Source organism: Myodes glareolus, chromosome 7 (assembly GCF_982192425.1).
Source record: "Myodes glareolus chromosome 7, mMyoGla1.1, whole genome shotgun sequence".
Classification (NCBI taxonomy): Eukaryota; Metazoa; Chordata; class Mammalia; order Rodentia; family Cricetidae; genus Myodes; species Myodes glareolus.
Genome location: NC_142032.1, coordinates 75,534,554 through 75,551,824, shown reverse-complemented (window position 1 = coordinate 75,551,824; position 17,271 = coordinate 75,534,554). Strand labels below are relative to the sequence as shown.

General features: G+C 43.8%; 2 protein-coding genes across 4 annotated transcripts in view; one reads left to right on the top strand and one right to left on the bottom strand.

Annotated features, from left to right (window-relative positions):
• Inpp5f (inositol polyphosphate-5-phosphatase F) overlaps positions 1–6,314 on the top strand; it is a 91,931-nt gene extending 85,617 nt beyond the window's left edge. For both annotated transcript variants that reach the window (XM_048455114.3, XM_048455112.3), the window contains 4 exons: positions 274–347; positions 1,485–1,613; positions 2,061–2,148; positions 3,862–6,314. In XM_048455114.3, the coding sequence (XP_048311071.3) occupies positions 274–347; positions 1,485–1,613; positions 2,061–2,148; positions 3,862–5,011 (1,441 nt within the window). In that variant the 3' untranslated portion in view covers positions 5,012–6,314. The remainder of the gene's footprint in view (positions 1–273; positions 348–1,484; positions 1,614–2,060; positions 2,149–3,861) is intronic.
• Positions 6,315–6,627: 313 nt separating this feature from the next.
• The window catches only part of Mcmbp (minichromosome maintenance complex binding protein), a 54,739-nt gene continuing 44,095 nt past the window's right edge, over positions 6,628–17,271 (bottom strand). For both annotated transcript variants that reach the window (XM_085693170.2, XM_085693169.2), the window contains exons 12-16: positions 15,053–15,218; positions 13,866–13,999; positions 11,895–12,059; positions 9,660–9,748; positions 6,628–8,418 (exon numbers count right to left, since the gene is read on the bottom strand). In XM_085693170.2, the coding sequence (XP_085549296.1) occupies positions 8,292–8,418; positions 9,660–9,748; positions 11,895–12,059; positions 13,866–13,999; positions 15,053–15,218 (681 nt within the window). In that variant the 3' untranslated portion in view covers positions 6,628–8,291. The remainder of the gene's footprint in view (positions 8,419–9,659; positions 9,749–11,894; positions 12,060–13,865; positions 14,000–15,052; positions 15,219–17,271) is intronic.

Genomic DNA, 17,271 nt, shown 5'->3' with positions numbered 1-17,271 from the left:
TCTGTCTGTTATGTAGCCCAGGGCTGTCCTGGAACTTAATATGTAGACCAGGTTGGTCTAGAACTTACAGATATCCATGGACTTCTGCCTCCTGAGTGCTGGGCTGTTACTCTTGTTTTATATATACTTTTTAATGTTTCACTTTGTTCTAGAATGCATTCGGGGAAGATTCTATTTTAATTGCATGTGGTAGCTTGTTATATTGTACCTCTGCTTTGGAGTCACAGCCAGATAGACATTTGCTTTAACCCTCTTTTTACTCCCTGCCCCTAGTTATGATGATGAAATTGATAAAGTAAACCAGTATCAACGGCTGAGCCTAGAAGACCTGGAAAAAATCGAAATAGGTAAATGCAAACACATTAACTAACTCAGAATAATCCAAGCCACCTGTAGTGGCTTTAGTCTCCTCTTTAGAGACTAGTGATGGGCACAGTTGCTTTCATCTTGTGCCTTGTGAAAAGAACTCGTCACCAGAAAGCTTAAGCAATTACTACTGAAGTAGTGTTTGTTTTGTTTGTTTGTTCTTTTTTGGGTTTTCGAGACAGGGTTTCTCAGGGTAGCTTTGGAGCCTGTCCTGGCACTAGCTCTTGTAGACCAGGCTGGCTTTGAACTCGCAGAGATCCACCTGCCTCTGCCTCACGAGTGCTGGTATTAAAGGCATGCGCCACCACTGCCTGGCTTGAAGTAGTGTTCTTATGGCCTCATTAAGTCACGTTTGTGACAGAACCATAACAGGGGTGCCTTGTTATGGTTGTAGGGCATGGACATGCATGAAATATAATGATGAAACCCATGAGTAATGCATGCTATAAAAACATTTTTTTTTTAAATGGGGCTGAAGAGATAGCTCAAAGGTTAAGAGCACTGGCAGCTAGCTCTTCCAGATGTCTTGAGTTCAATTCCCAGAAATCACATGGTAGCTCAACTATTTATAATGAGATCTGGCGCCCTCTTCTGTCCTGCAGGCATACATGCAGGAAAAATACTGTACACATAGTAAGTAAATAAACATACTTTTTGTTGTTGTTGTTTTTCAAGACAGGGCTGTTTCGGTGTAATAGCCCTGGTTGTCATGGAACTAGCTCTTGAGACCAGGCTGGCCTCAAAACTCACAGAAATTCTCCTGCCTCTGCCTTCTGAGTGATAAAACTAAAGGCGTGCACCACCACTGCCCGCCCTAAGACAAAACATTTTTATGCTGGGCGGTGGTGGTGCACACCTTTAATCCCAGCACTCGGGAGGTAGAGGCAGGAGCATGTCTATGAGTTTGGGGCCAGCCTGGTCTACAGAGTGAGTTCCAGGACAGCCACAGCTGTTACACAGAGAAACCTAGTCTTGGAAAAACAAAAAGACAACCCATTTTTACAAATTGTCCTAAGTTTATACCTTATTTTTATTTAGATTTTGAAAAGAAATATGCTCACAGTTAACTGATACATGTGTGTTTGAAGTAAAGGTTTAAACATCCTCATTTGTATTAGGTCCTGAACCTACTCTTTTTGGCAAACCAAAGTTTTCCTGCATGCGACTGCACTACAGGCGTAAAGGGTCGAGTGGTTACTTCCACACACTGAGAGCTGTGATACGCAGTCCGGAAGAGGATGGGAAAGGTACGAAAAAGGAAAAGGGAAATTATTCAGATAGATTAGTAACAGTTCATTGCTTGGGTCACTGGTTAGAACTGACTCTCTGTTCCTGTTTGGTCCTGAGGGAGGTTATATGGATTCCGAGGCTTTTCCCACCTATTCTTAAGAGGCAGCAGACGTGGACCACTCCGTTTATGGGAGCTGTCCTGATGCCTCCCAGTCATTAGATCCCTGTGAGCGCTAACCAGGGGTTTAATTGCTGCTCATTTAGCTCTTTTGCTCTTGACTGTTCTGTTAAAATCACCATTTAGAACATTTTGATTTAGTAAGGTGGAGGGTAGTGGACAGCAGTTTTCCATAGGTTGTAGGCAATAAACTAGTATTTAAACCTGTGGCCCCAAGTTAAATTCAAGCTGAGACTATTATATTGTAGTGTTTGGGCAATTAGTAAGGGCTGTGTTTGAATTCCAGATACCCTTCAGTGCATCGCAGAGATGCTGCAGATCACCAAGCAAGCCATGGGGCTGGATGTTCCCATAGTTGAGAAGAAGCTTGAGAGGTCAGTATCAAGAGAAGACATCATTTAGAGCCAGATGCAGCAGTGCACACCTGAAATCCAGCATCTACAAGGTGGACGAGTTCAAGGCCAGACAGGGTATAGATATTTAAAACAGGAACAAAACCCCAAAGTAGAAAACAGCCAGCCAAACAGCAGCAAAATACCTCACACTGCATAAATGCACTAATATATCACAATTCCTAAGAAATACAACTTAAAACACTATGGAGTGCTGGCATTATAGGCCTATGCCACCAGACCCATTTATATTATGCTGAAGACTGAGCACATGGTTTCATGCATGCCAGGGAAGTCTCCTACCAACTGAGCCAAAGGGCCCTTTTTTTGGTGAGACAGGCTTCAATTCTTGATGTTGCCTCAGCCCTAGAATATGCAGGGATTGGAGTGCACACCACGCCTAGCTGTAATAAGATTAGCCCTCTGTTGACCGCACATTCTCACTCACTCTGGAACCCTGAAGAAACTACCCATGGTCCTTTTGTTTTGTTACCTGTTAAAATGATATAACCAATGTCAGAAAGGTTTCAGATTGAATGGTAATGAACTTAGAAACACCTAGCACATAGCTTTAAAATCCAACTGGTAAAAAAGTTTGGTTGCTGCCTTCTATCTTTTCATGCTTAGTTGATTTCCTCAGAAGAGGGACCAGGAGAATGCACGGGGTCTGCTTCCCCGTTTGCCACTCTTAACCCTACAGCACCTTAGAGACCTTATTCTCAGTTTAAGGAATTCTTAACTGACCCAGGTTTTTATTTTCTCAAGTGACATGGTACTTCTATTTCGATATCCAGGTGTGTTTAATGCAAACACTAGCCTTTTCCTGAGTACTTAGCTAAGCAATGTGTGTAAAACTGCCACGAAACATGGCTCACAGGGCCTACGACAAAGTCCTGTCTGCTCGGACAAGTGATGCTCTCTGAGCTCTAAGGTAGCCAGAGGATACATCCCAGTGTCCTGAGTGTACAGAGGAAATACGGCGCTTTAAACAGACATTCCTACCAACAGGTTATCTCACAGTTACAGTGAGGCTCTATGTTCCTGCTCCACTAGGGCAGGGAGCTGTTCCTGTCCATTCTTACTGGACCTACTCTTCCCGCAGTGCTCTGGTGGTAGGTGATCCTGCATGAGCTGAGTACTGATGTGCACACAGGGACATCTGACGACAAAGGAGAGAACACAGATTAAGTATATTAGATATCCCAGATCTGTCCCGAGGCTTGGGATTCCTGCAGGTTCCCACTGCGGCCAGCAAGTGCTCTGCACTTAGACCTGCATGTGTGTTGCAGCCACACTAGAATTTCATGCATGCATTAGACTTTGACTTCTCAGAATGGCAGCCTCATGCCACACGAGGCCCTGGCCTTTGAAATGTGGCAGGTCCCGGTTCAGTTATGCTGTAATCCCACTACTGCATACTAACCATTTTAAAGACCTCATGCAAAAGGAACAAGATATAAGTCTTTATTAAGTCTGCGTTGAATTGTAGTATTCGGTGTGTAAGTAAACCTTTAATTCTACCTGCTCTAATGCAGCTGCTACAAAGTTTTTAGTTATATTCCTGTCTTTCTATCGGCTGGTGTGTTTAGTGTCAAGAGAGTTATTTGGATTTATCAGTTAGCAGTGCCCTGCTTCCAAGAAATCTGGGCTACTTACAAATGAGAAATTAACTTCTTTTTCTCTTCTAACTTACAGGAAAAGCAGTAAGCCTCATGAAGACATCATTGGTATCAGATCTCAAAACCAAGGCTCTCTGGCCCAGGGGAAAAGCTTTTTAATGAGCAAATTTTCATCTCTAAATCAAAAAGTGAAGCAGACCAAATCCAATGTGAATATTGGCAACCTACGGAAATTAGGAAACTTTACAAAGCCTGAAATGAAAGTGAACTTTCTAAAGCCAAACCTAAAAGTCAATCTTTGGAAGTCAGACAGCAGTCTTGAGACCATGGAAAACTCGGGAGCGATGGATAATAATAAGACCCAAGGGGAGTCTGATGGGGACATGTCTTCAGATAATGATTCTTACCACTCTGATGAATTCCTTACCAATTCTAAGTCTGAGGAAGACAGACAGCTAGCAGATTCTTTAGAGAGTGTAGGGCCAATAGATTATGTTCTCCCAAGCTGTGGTATTATTGCTTCAGCTCCTCGATTAGGCAGCCGATCCCAGTCTGCCAGCAGCACTGACGTCAGCATTCCTGTCCCCTCAGAAGCTACTGTTGGTCACGGAAGTGGACCTGGAAAAGGCCAGGAGTCTCTCTTGAAGAAAACCCCTTCTGCTGACAACATACGTGTACTGACTGGCTTTGCCAAGCCTGTGGACGTCTACTGCCATAGATTTGTACAGGATGCACAGGACAAAATGACTGAGCTGCCAGAAACCAGGCCTGTGTCTCAGAAAAGCGAGGAAGGAAATCAAAAGACTAACCCTGTTTCTAATGAAGAAAACCAGTTGGAGCCTGTTGGACTGATGCCTTCTCGACCGTCCCAGTTAAATGTCTCTTGTTCTTTGGCAGGCCCACAGTTTTTGTCAGTTGAACCAGCACATCCAGGGGTCTCTCAGCAGAGCCCCAGTTCTGGGTCCAGCCTGCTGGAACTGGAGGCAGGGCTTTGCGTGACCCCTTCTCCAGAGAGCGGCAGCAGAGCAGTCTCTCCCTTTGCAAAGATCCGCAGCTCCATGGTCCAGGTTGCTAGTATTACCCAAGCTGGGCTAACACATGGGATAAATTTGGCAGTGGCCAAAGTTCAAAAGAGTCCAGCAGAACCTGAAGTGGTCAATGAAATTCAGCAAAATGAACTTAAAAATATGTTTACACAATGCCAGACACGAATAATTCAGATTTAGATTTTAGTCACAATCTTATGGTTTTTATTTAAAAATTCAAAATGAAGTTTTCACCTACTAGACTTTTTTTTTTTTTTTTTTTTTTTTTTAAAGAAACAGTTTCTCTGTGTATCCCTGACCTAGAACTTGCTCTGTAGATCAGGCTGGCCTTGAATTCAGTCCATCTGCCTTCTGAGTACTGGAATTAAAGGCTTGCCCCACTACCACCCAGCCCTTTCAGGCTATTTTAACCTGTACAGTGTTTATGGATTACAAATTCTAATTACATTGTTGATTGGCACTTGTTTTACAAGGAGTCTGAACCTGAGCAAATTCCCAGATGTCCAGACTACAAGTGACCATCTTAAGACGGTAGGCCAGCCTAGCAAGTAAATACACAACAGAGTGGTTTGTTGATCTCACTTGGGAAGGTTCAGGAAAAGAACCAAACTGGTGTTTGGAGGGGAAGGGGAGCTAGTCTAGGAAGCAGATGCAGTGCGGATACACCCATTTAAAGTTAACATTCTTTCGCTCCATCAGTTCATTCCTGTACACTGCCCCTATAAGAGAAATTATACATTTAGATTTTAGTGACTTTTACTAGTGTGCAGAAATATCTAAATTTTTTTTAAAAAAAGTAGTTTTACCAGCTTAACCATTCTTTATGAAGTCGAGAATCAATAATGGTAAACAATGTATTTTCTTTGATTCCAATTTCTCCTGTATTCTTTTTTTCTCTCCCAAATTCCTGAACACACATGGGCTTGCTTGTCATAAAGCCCACCTGCTTCAGGAACAGAAGATTATGTATACTGACTGACTCCAGGAATCTCTAGAAAATCAAGTTTTAACTCTTTCAAGAGGGACACTTAGCATCTTTTTTAGATTCAAGAACCTAAAGTGCAGGTTAATACTGGTTTTCTAAGTGACTGGCCACCAAAAACACTGGCCTCTGCATCCCAGAGTGAGAAGGCTGTATGGCACATTCCAGCAAGCACCGACGTCTGCCATCCGTAGAGCCTTACACTTGTGAAGTGACTCTCAGTTGAACATTCTGTCTGCTGTGACCAGATAAGCATTCCGTTTTTGTTATTTATTGAAGTGTCAAGTCCTGTGGCTGTTAAAGTACCACTGTAGCTCGAAGCATCAATGTGTATGAGAATTCCTTGTACAGCATTTAACAGTACTTTGGTTTTCAAAGAATTCATAAGTGGCAAGTGTGCTACAACCAAACACTTGTTTTGAACTTTTTTGATTAAAGTGTTCTTATTTAAAAAATGGAAACTGTATTTTAAATCCCGAACATTAAAAACTAGATGCTGCAGCCTGTCCTTTCCCATCTTTTCCTTCAGGCTCTCCAGGGTAATTAAGTGCTGACAGCGGGGTTGGGGTGGGGGTTGGGTTTGCACAGAGGTGACCCACAGGAAAATCTGGCAACACAAGTGAAGGCAATGTTTATTTCCAAAGAGGCCATAGATGCCTGGTCAGCTTGCCTTGATGCAGAGCTATGAACATGAACATCCTTTGTGTAGGCAGGAAGAGACAGTGCCTCAGAAGGCTGAAGGTTCTGGTCTCTTCTAGTCTGACTTGGGTAGATGACATCCTGCACTTCTAATTCATGAGAAAACGCCCACGGGTACTGGGAACTTGGAAGTTTTATTTACTGGACATGGTTACTCAAGGGAACTTTTCTGTAAGATCAAGCAAAATTATGACTTTTCTTTGGTAAATTACAGTTTACATTGGTACAGTTTGACAAGACAAACTAAAAACTTTGTTCTAGGACAAAAAACGTATTTTCAAAAATCTATGTGAACATTTTATTTCCAAAGGTTTAAGGAAGATCTTGTCTACCAGTTATAAAAATGAAAACCAGTTAGAATTCTAATATGAACATTATTTACATTAGCTTAGAAAAATAGATTTGAGGTTAAGGAAAGAACGCTGAACAACTAGTAGTCTGTAATGTACTTCCTCTCATTAGGCTAATTCCTTGATTTATCAAGGCTGACCCTGTTTCCTTGGTTAACAATGTCAATGCAAGCCTCTTTAGTAGGAAAAAGATAAGGGACCACTGAATTCACCTGTTTCCAAATGAATTCATCTTCATGCGCACCTCAGAGAGCTTAAAAGCACTGTTCTAACCTTTCTGATTACTGTTGCCACAATTCTATATTAATTTGCAAATTATAAGTAATAACTTTTACTTGAAAATATGCATATCAAAATGAATAGGTCGGAGGAAACCTACCTGTAATATATGGGCCTTTACTGCACTAGCAAATGATGTTACCCATCTAACACACTTGGAAACTATCTGATAAACTTATTATTACAAGCTCAAAATTCAGTACAATCATCAAATCAGCTAAATAACGAGGAAAATGATTCAAAGTCACTCCCCCCACACCCTGCAACAGGCTGAGGATGTAGGTTAGTGGCAGAGAAACACTTCTCATGTATGAGAGGCCAGAGTTCAATACACAGCACCATAAAAAAAGATTCTAACCCCCTCTAAGTTTACATTTAAATCAAATCTTTCATGTTTGCACAAAGTTCCCTTCAGAGTCCCTTAAAGTGACAGTTCCCAAATGCAGGGGTGTGAGAAGAGCTAAGAACTATGCAGTGACCTGAGTCACAGCCATATTTGTTCCATTGAGAGCCTCTTGTCTGACAGTGTCCTTTCATGGAAACAAAATGGTGATCACAGTGGTTTCTTATGACTTGGCAAAATCAATTGGCAACCCTACCCCAGAAGTCTCTGGAAGTATTACTAATGTATGAAATCTAAAGGTTGGGGACGCCTGCCATGGGAAAGCCTACTTCTGCAGGTTATTAACAGCTGCTAAGGGAAAGTATCTGTCCAGATGTGGACACTGACACGAGAGAGCTCACGAGTCAATGGCAAGTGCGTCCCGACTAGATATACTCAGACTGCACTCACACGGACGTGGATGCACAGCTTCAGGGGAAGCCGGCACTCCAATAGTCTGGCCTAAGATGCAGCTAGCTACGGCTAAGGAAATGGTATGATCAGCAACATTATCATTATTAAACCTTTAATATCAAATACATTTTTGTACATCATAACTAATTATAAAACAAACTCCAAAACTCCATAAAACCAGTAAGGTAAAAGCCCTTACAGAGAATCATATAAACTTTAGGTGTCACCAGGCTTGATTTCAGGAAAAGTCATTGGTTTTTGCCTACAAATCATCTATAAAACAGTATGGTATAAACAGATCTGAACTGGACAGCACGGAGGCTATAGCTTGCCCACTCTCCTCCAGTTCAGACTCTAAAGCTCGTTCCCGTTCACACACTTGTGCTGCTGAAGTCTGTTCTTTCTGGATGACTCCAGCTGCTTTGCTCTCAGCCATCGTTCTCTTGACAGTGTTGTTTGGCCAGCACTCAGGGACAGAAACCTGGTTTGAAATTTAAAAATTACCTAGAGTTAGGAAGATTAACTTAAAGTTTTAAGAATTAGGAAAGCTTTGAAAGCCCATCAGAAGACAAGAACATGGTTATTACACACAAGCAAAAGTCAGGTGTGATCTCACAAAGAGGCCCCGAGGAGTCAGAATTAGAGGGTGGCTCACTCTTAAAAGACTGTTCCCCCTGCCGAGACCACTGGGAAATGTAAACCCTGCAATAAGTACTTTCACCAGGTGGGCATTCTTTGATGATGATGATGATGCAGCCCAACTGCAGTTTCCTCTCCCTCCTCTCCGCCCAGCCTCTCCTCCCACTCAGCACCCGCCCCTGTCTACTCCTCTTCTATTCAGAAAAGTGCAGGCCTCCCATGGATATCAACCCATATATCAATTGCAGTAAGACTAATCCCCCCGCCCCGCAACATATTAAGGATGGACAAGGTGACCCATTATGAGGAAAGGGGTCCCAAAAGCTGGCAACAGTCAGAGACAGCCCCTGCATCCACTGTTAGGAGTCCCACAAAAAGACCAAGCTACACATCTGTAACACACGAGCAGAGGGCCTAGGTCAGTCCCATGTAGGCTTCCTGGTAGTCAGTTCAGTCTCTATGGGCTCCTATGAGCCCAGGTTAGTTGATTCTGTGGGTTTTCTTGTGTCCTTGAACCCTCTGGCTCCTACCTTCCTTCTACTCCCTCTTCCACAGGTTTTCCAAGCTCCACCTAATGGGTTTTGTCTATGTTTGTGGGAGGCCCAGGGCTGACATCAGGAATCTTCCTCAACCACTCCCTGCCTTATTCATTGAAGCAAGGTCTCCCAGCTGAACCCAGAGCTTGCTGCTATGACCGGGCTGGCCAGTTTGTTCTGGGATTCCCCATGGCCATGCACACCCAGTTTTAGGTGAACTCTGAACTTCAGTGCTCAGGCAAAAGCTTTACACATCTGCTCAGCCCAGGAAGGTGTCTCTGAAGGAAAAGTTCTTTTGCTTTTAGAAGTCTGCCTCAGATCCTGTTGAATAAATCAGAACTGCACACAGCCAAGAGAACATGGAATTATGAGGCCAGGCGGTGGTGGTGCAGGTCTTTAATCCCAGCACTGGGGAGGCAGAGGCAAGCGATCTCTCTGGCCCAGGCTAGTCTACAGTGAGTTCCAAGACAGCCAGTGCTGACACACAGAGACACCCTGTCTCGAAAAACCAAAAGGAAGAAGGGGCCTGTGGAGGAGCGCCACTCACCGAGCCACCACAAGCAGCTGGTGGAGATCATCGGCTGTGATACTCTGAGGGTCGTTTTTACGCATTTCCACGAAGTCATCTTCAACCGCCTTTACCAAAAGAGCAATATACTTGTAAGTCTTCCTTCAAACTTCTTTAAATGCATTTCAAACTATTTCCTTATTTTTATAAAGAGAAAGAAACATGGTCCTTGACTGAAGTAAAAATAATGGACAAATGAGGCAAGATGGGTAAAAAGAGGAAGAACTAAATTTAACCTCCATTACAAATGCAGCATGGAAATTACTGTACACACAGCCCAGTCCCATTAGAGAACGCAAACAGGCAGAGGGCCAGCATCTGCCACGGTGTGATGCCATTGAACAGGAAGAGACAGCAGAGAAGCTGGCCCAGCAATGGGGGCTGCAGTGCACACCTGTAATCCCAGCACTCAGAGAACTGAGGGAGAAGGACCACAAGTTACAGGGCTGCCTGGGACCAACACAGAACACAACTACTGCAGTCGGCTTTGTCAAAACCCCAGAAACTTTCAGTAACTTAGGAATCAAGAACACAAGTGGCTCTTGGTAAGACATTTCAACTTGTTTTCAAACTCCACACCCCCACCTGAGGTAATGTTCTTGAAAACCAACAGCCTAGCAAACAGGGAGAGCTGGAGTTCCTTTAATGCACCACTCACAGAAGACTGCTACTCTGACCTGTAAGGCTGTTGTTACTTAATCAAACATAAAGCCCATTATACATGTTCTACTATTGTTACCGCTAGTATTTTGTTGTGCTTACTATACAAATTATGCACTAGAAAGGGTTGTATACAACACATTATTATGCCATTATGTGCATGCAAGATCTGGAAGTAGCCAGTTCCAAGCACCTACTGGGGGAACTCTTGAGCATGTATCACTCTTGGATGGGGGGGGGGGTGAGCTACTATATATAGAATTAAAGGAGAATATATATATATACCAAATAGAGACTATCAATAAGAAGAAAACAATGTTTAAAAAGAAGCAAATAGGAAATTCTATAGAAAAAAAATAAGGTAACTAATAGCAATAACAAATTGCTAGGTATAGAAGATTTAAGCAGGCACAAAAATCAACCAACCAACTTCAAGGCAGATAAACAAAGAGAAAAGGGAAAATGAACAGAGCTCCAAAGACCTGGGGTTCACCACCAAATTCACTGACCAAGTGACAGAAGGGCTAGTGGGAGAGAGGGAGCAGCAGGGGAACTGAAAGAAATAATGGCCTTAAACCTGAAGGGTGCTTGTTGAAGACATCATCAAAATACTGTGCACACCAAGCTCAGCAAACTGCAGCAGGACGGACTCAGTAGAAGCCCAGTGGCGTCTACTCAGGGTCCTGGAGGTGCAGCTCCTTAAGGAGGAGCTGCTGCTGACAACCCGGGAACAGACTGTGGCATGGGATAAGAGCTTTAATCCCAACACTCAGGAGGCAGAGGCAGGCAGATCTCTCTTTAATTTTTAAAAAAAAAGGCTCAATGACAGGTGCTTTAGCCCATGAAGGCCCTGAGTTTCAACCCTCAAGTAACACTAGCGCCCTTCAGATAGGAACAGAAAGCCCAGTAAAGGCAACGGCACAGGGAAATGCTGACCAGTGTACAGACAGGCAGAGTGGTGCCTGCCCAACCTCACATTCCCTCCAAGTCTAAGTCTAGCTTGGCTACATAGTAAAACCACAGATGACTCAAAAAAGCAACAAAAATTTTGTTTTCTTGTTTAAGCTTTTCCCCTCTGGTTTGAAAGACAACTGCACGAAGTGACAATGAAGTGTCATGGTATACAACACACAAGGACAGAATCTGTGAAATAACAACACGAATGAGGGAGTGAAGAACAGACTGGAAAGGAGCACATTTTCATGTATTGGTGTAGTTACACCATCTGCCAATTCTAAAGAGACCAAGGCTCCTAACTGACTTCATGAGGTAGGAGACAGACTGCTCGCTGCTCTGACAGACAAAGGAACTGGTTTTGATCCCTAGCGCTGAAAATAATTAGACCAAGCAAACAAAGCCAAAAGCAATTCAAATGCAGAAAGGAGGCAGCAACTAAGTAAAAGGACAGAGAATGAATCTGCTTCAGGCAGCAGATGATGTACTAAAGGCTAGAGACGCCAAACACCAACTCTGCCTTACAGGTAACTGTGCTTAAGTCACATCAGGTGAACCCCAAAACTCAGCCCAGGATTTCTTGCTGTGACTAAGACATACCTTGGTTATGTCATCTGAAATGTTGTAATCCAGAAACCTCAGGAGGGTCAGGTAGATGCGGAACTTGTTGAGCACAGACGGCAGCACAGCCGAGAGAAGGCTGTTCATGTACTCCTCCATGTTGGGCGGCATCAGCTGGGGCTGTAAGTGAATCTGGCAGTCTGCCTGGAAAGAGGAAATGAACTGATTTCCAAGGTCCTACGATAACCTACATTTATAGGATGCAGCTCTCAACTTGGAAGGGAATTAGAAAATAGTAGGTATTTGAGGAGGGGAGTATTTTTAAAATCTTAGTGTACTCAATCTGTCTGACTGCATCACACAAGACATGAAACCATTGCAATGTGATTTTCTGTCTGGCTCAAGACCAGATCTTATCCTGTAAGTTAGGCTAGGCTTAAAGTCAATATACAAACATTTGAGACGGGCATAGCTCATCTGGTGAGGATGCCGGAGAGAACAACTCCTTCAGGTTGTCCTCCAGCTCTGCACCAGCCGCTGCAGGTGCGCATGGATCACACGACTGGGGAAAGGAGCAAAGGGAGTAGGAACAGCGGTCTAGATTACTAAGGGAAATAGCGTCTCTGTATTTCCAGATGTTACGGGCTCTCCTACTAGTAGCTTTGGCTATCTTGTGATGTTGGGGTTCTTAGCGGTTATAAATTTTTACAATGAGGTAAAATGAGATACCAAATTCCCTTGTTAATAACTAGCAGCTACCATCTCCTTTGTTGTAACCTATCAGTGAAATCCAGAGCCTCACATAGACAGGCAAGTGCTTTACTGCTGAGCTGTACTCACAGGTCTTTTCAGGTATGGGTCTTACTATGCCACCAAGGAAGGATGTGACTTCGCCACCTTCTCACCCCAGCCTCCTCAGTGTGTAGGACCACAGGCATGGACTAACAATCCAAGCTCGCCCACAATTCATAAACAAATGCAACTTATTAAAATAATAAGCAGCACTGAGCTAAGGAAATGGCTCAGCCTGTGAAGTGCATACCCTTGTGGGGCAGAAGAGATGGTGCAGCAATTTAGAGCACTTAACGACTTTACAGAGGACAGTCTGGATCCCAGCACACACAGTGGTGGCTCACAAATGCATTTAACTTCAGCTCCAAGGCTCCAACCCCCCAGTTCTGGTTTCTGTGGCTGTGAATGAGCACAGGCACACACCCACACTGATAGAATAGTAATACTTGGAGCTGCAGAGCTGGCTCAGTGGTCAGGAGCACTTGCTGTGCTCCTGCAGAGACCTCAGTCTGGTTCTAGCACACACATGGTGATTCACAGCCAACCCTAACTCTAGCTCCAGGGGATCAAATGCCTTCTTCTGTCCTCCATGGGTACCAGGGCATGTAAGTGGTGAACACACATACATGTATGCACTCTTACACATAAAATAAAATATTAAATAAAATGTGTGGCACACATACATAAAATGTGGTTTTTGGCTTTTTTTTTAAGAAAGGGTCTCTCTGTGTAGTCCTGGAGCTCACTATGGAGAACAGCTGGTGTCCAGCTCAGAGATCTGCATGTCTCTGCCTCCCCGAGAGCTGAGAAGTACACCACCACTCCTGGCCCAAAAAATAAACCTTCGAAACACACACACACACACACACACACACACACTCACTCACACACACACACACACACACACACCTTGAAGACTAGCCTTAAATCCCTAGAATCTACATAAAAATGAAGGATGTGTTGGTATACCCTTGTAATCCCAGGTGACTCTGGCTTGCTGGACAGTGAGACTAGTGAGCCTACTCGGCTAGGTCCAGGCCAGTCAGAGACCCTGTCTCAAAAGGCAAGGTGTACAGTTCCTGAGAAACAGCAGCCAAGGGCGACCTGTGGCCTTGACACACACTGCACAAGTGCAGGCATCTGCACACAGGGACAATATAAGCAACAAAAACAGACAAAGTGACAACAACCGCTCCACTTAACCATGAGCTGTCATACCGGGAGTAGTGACCTCCCCTCGGATGTGATGAGGACGTTGATGTTGCACGGGAACTCCATCTGGTGGTAACTGAAGTCATAATCTACCTTCTGCCAGGTTATCAGGTTGCTCAGGGCAGTCACATTATGAACACCTGGAAGAGCAAGACTGTTACTGGCAGTGATGTGAGCATCACTTTTTAATCGTATACTCAAATTAGTTTGTCTGACAATGATCTTAACACATGTGATTTTTCTGCTGCTTAGATAAAGGTACCAGTAGCCAAGAACTTAACAAGTGCTATGTCAGTAAGCCAATAGGCTCCACAGACAGCACTGGGCCAACGCGAGCTTTCTGAGGCCAGACCTCACCCAAAGCCAATGCCAAACACAAAGTGCGACTCTGGTAAGTGCATTACTTCCTAGGTCATGGTTATAAGACAGGAAATCATTTCTTTAGAAAATAAAGTTGTTGAGTTTTCCCAGTTTATGTATTTTTGAGAGAGGGTTGAATGAAGCGCAGGCTAGCCTTGAACTTCTAGTTCTCCTGCCTCTGCCTTTCAAGTGATAGGAATGTAGGTGGGTGCCACCACCCCTGGCTAAACCTTCCTAATTTTAGGCTCCTCTTTGCCTTATAAATTCCCAGAATTCATTATTTTTCAGCTATTTATTGTGCCCCGCCTCCTCCCAGCACAGCGACACTACTCCGAGCACTGCCCGCTCTTCATGGGAACAGGATCTAGCACCTCTCTCGACTTTGTGGGGGGCGGGAGACTGTGTAGTCCTGGCTGTCTTGGAACTTACTCTGTAGACCAGGTTGGCCTCGAATTCAGAGATCTGCCTCTGCCTCCCAAGTACTGGGATTAAAGAAGTGCGCCACCATATCCTGGCTTCTTGTTTTTTTTTTTTAACATATTCCATAACTGAGGCTAGTTTAAACCAAATGGTCTATTTTTTTCCCCCCAGAAATCATTGAGAACTATTTATGGGATGTATAAAATATTACATTAAATCTTTTCTATCCTCTTTGAGCTAACAGGCAACCAACAGAATATCATAATAAAACAGCATATACAGTTTGTAGTACATGCCTTAGTCAAATGCATGTTTTAAAAATATCTGGTAACTATAAGTTTGCTTTAGAAGACATTGTTAGGTCTGACTAAATGGAGCAAAGCCACAAGCGGACAGGAGGTCCACATGCCTACCTGAGGTGTCCAACTGCCCTTGCTCTAGAAGAGTCTCATCAATGACCAGGGACGTGTTGTTGGGCAGCTGGAGAAGACCGCTGACCAATCGGTTGGCTGTGTAGTCTTTGTGGGGAATGAATTTCAATTGGTTCATGTTTTCTATCGTCATCTGTAGACGAAAAGACTGAAACAGAAATTGTAATGAGGAAGGATCCAAGTTTCTCTATTAAAAAATACACAGAGACACATATTGAGTCAAAACGTGTGCTTCACATGGTAAGACATCATTTCTAAGGAAAGACAAAATCATCTCTGCAGCCACAGATACAAAAACATTTGTGTGTGTGTGTGGTTTTTTTTTAAGTCTTGATAAGTAACTTTTACTCTGAAACAAGTGGTAGACAGCTCAAATATCAGATACCCAGAGGCTGAACTTCACTATTCCACACTGCAGCCCAGAGCATGGCCTCCCCATTGCCTCCAGCCCCCACCACACTCGGCAGTCTCCTGTCTGCTCTGCACCCTTCTACTCATGCATGGTGCAGCCTTCGGAAAAGCACAGAGTAGGGAGTCTGTGGAGGAAAAAGATTACAGCTAAAATTTAAGAGAATTATAAATACTTTGGCTTAATTTTCTTAGAAAGGAGGGTGGGAGTTGTTTACAGATACAGAAGTCCCAGAAGAGGTAGGGCTTGTCAAAAAAAAAAAAAAAGGTGGCTGGCTACAGAGATGGCTCAGTGGTTAAGAACACTTGTTCTTGCAAAGGATATGGTTTCTACTCCCAGCACCCATACAGAGGCTTACAACTGTCCATAACTCCAGTTCCAGCGGATGCAACACCCTCTGTTGGTCACCATGGGCACCTGGCATGTACATGCTGCACCGACATACATGCAAGGTAAACACACATACATCTTAAAACAAAGAAAAGTGGCCATGTGCTGGGGCTGAGACAGACTTTGCCACAGAACCAAAGGCAGGACACATATAACCAGTAGTCAAAGCTGAGTGTTCTATTACAGAGAGGAGCACTGAGAAAGGGCCTAATGCCAGATGAAAGAGACAGGGTCAGTGAAAAGCAAAACAAGGAAAAGTGACCAGAACAAAATGCAAACACATACCATACTGTCACTTCTAAGCCCTTTCCTCCACCCTCTCCCATGTGAAAATGTAGCCTGTGTCCTCAGTGTGCAAGAACCTCTGGGCTCACAACTGACAGCAGGATGGCCTTTTGGCGCCACCTTGTGTCTGAGAGCTGATATTACACCAGCTTCTTTGCAGACATCACTCACTCCAAGTAGGAGAGAGGAAGAACATAACCCCAGCCAGGCAGTCACCAGTCGGCTCCAAAACCATCCATGAGTCTTAGGACATTCTGTATAGATGGGCACATGGGCACCACCAGTGTCTCCTATCCCATTTCAAGTGCTTTGTTGTCCTGCCATGAATTTTTTTTAAAAGACTTATTTATTTATTATGTATACAGTGTTCTGCCTGCATGTATGCCTGCAGGTCAGAAGAGGGCAACAGATCTCATTACAGATGGTTGTAAGCCACCATGTGGTTGCTGGGAATTGAACTCAGATCTTCTGGAAGAGCAGTCAGTGCTCTTAACCTCTGAGCCACCGCTCCAGCCCTCTGCCATGAGTTTTTAAAGCACACACCAGCAATTACTTTCTTGGTCTTGTACTACAAACACATACAACTCAGAGAGCCTATTTCAGGAGCTGTGGGCTTTGGGAACTGCTAAGACCCTGTTACAGGGTTTATGAATGAGTCACACGTTTACCCTCATTCTTTCAAAATGGAAGACAGATGAGTTTTACCATAGAGAATGTACAAACGCCATTACACCAGCTAGCACCTATAACACCCCAGATCAAAACACATCACCACAGGTGCAAATGTGGAAACGGACTAGAAAATCTAGGGGTCTCATACTAATTTAGAAATTCAATAGCTTGGGAAAACCCAAAACAGTGCCAATTTTATGACTATTTTGATAAATATAATGAATTACTCAATACAGAAATTAGTGAAAGCACAGCCTGTTGGGTAAGTGGCCCCTAGTCCTGAAGCACAGCATGATGGGTGAAGGGCCTGCCAGGCTTCATTTTTTAAGACCCCAAGAAGTGGCCAGCATTTTTAGATATATCACCCATCAAAGCAATTCCCCTATCCAAGATCCCGACACACAAATGGCACATTCCAAATGGTTCCAAACAGTACCTAACTGGG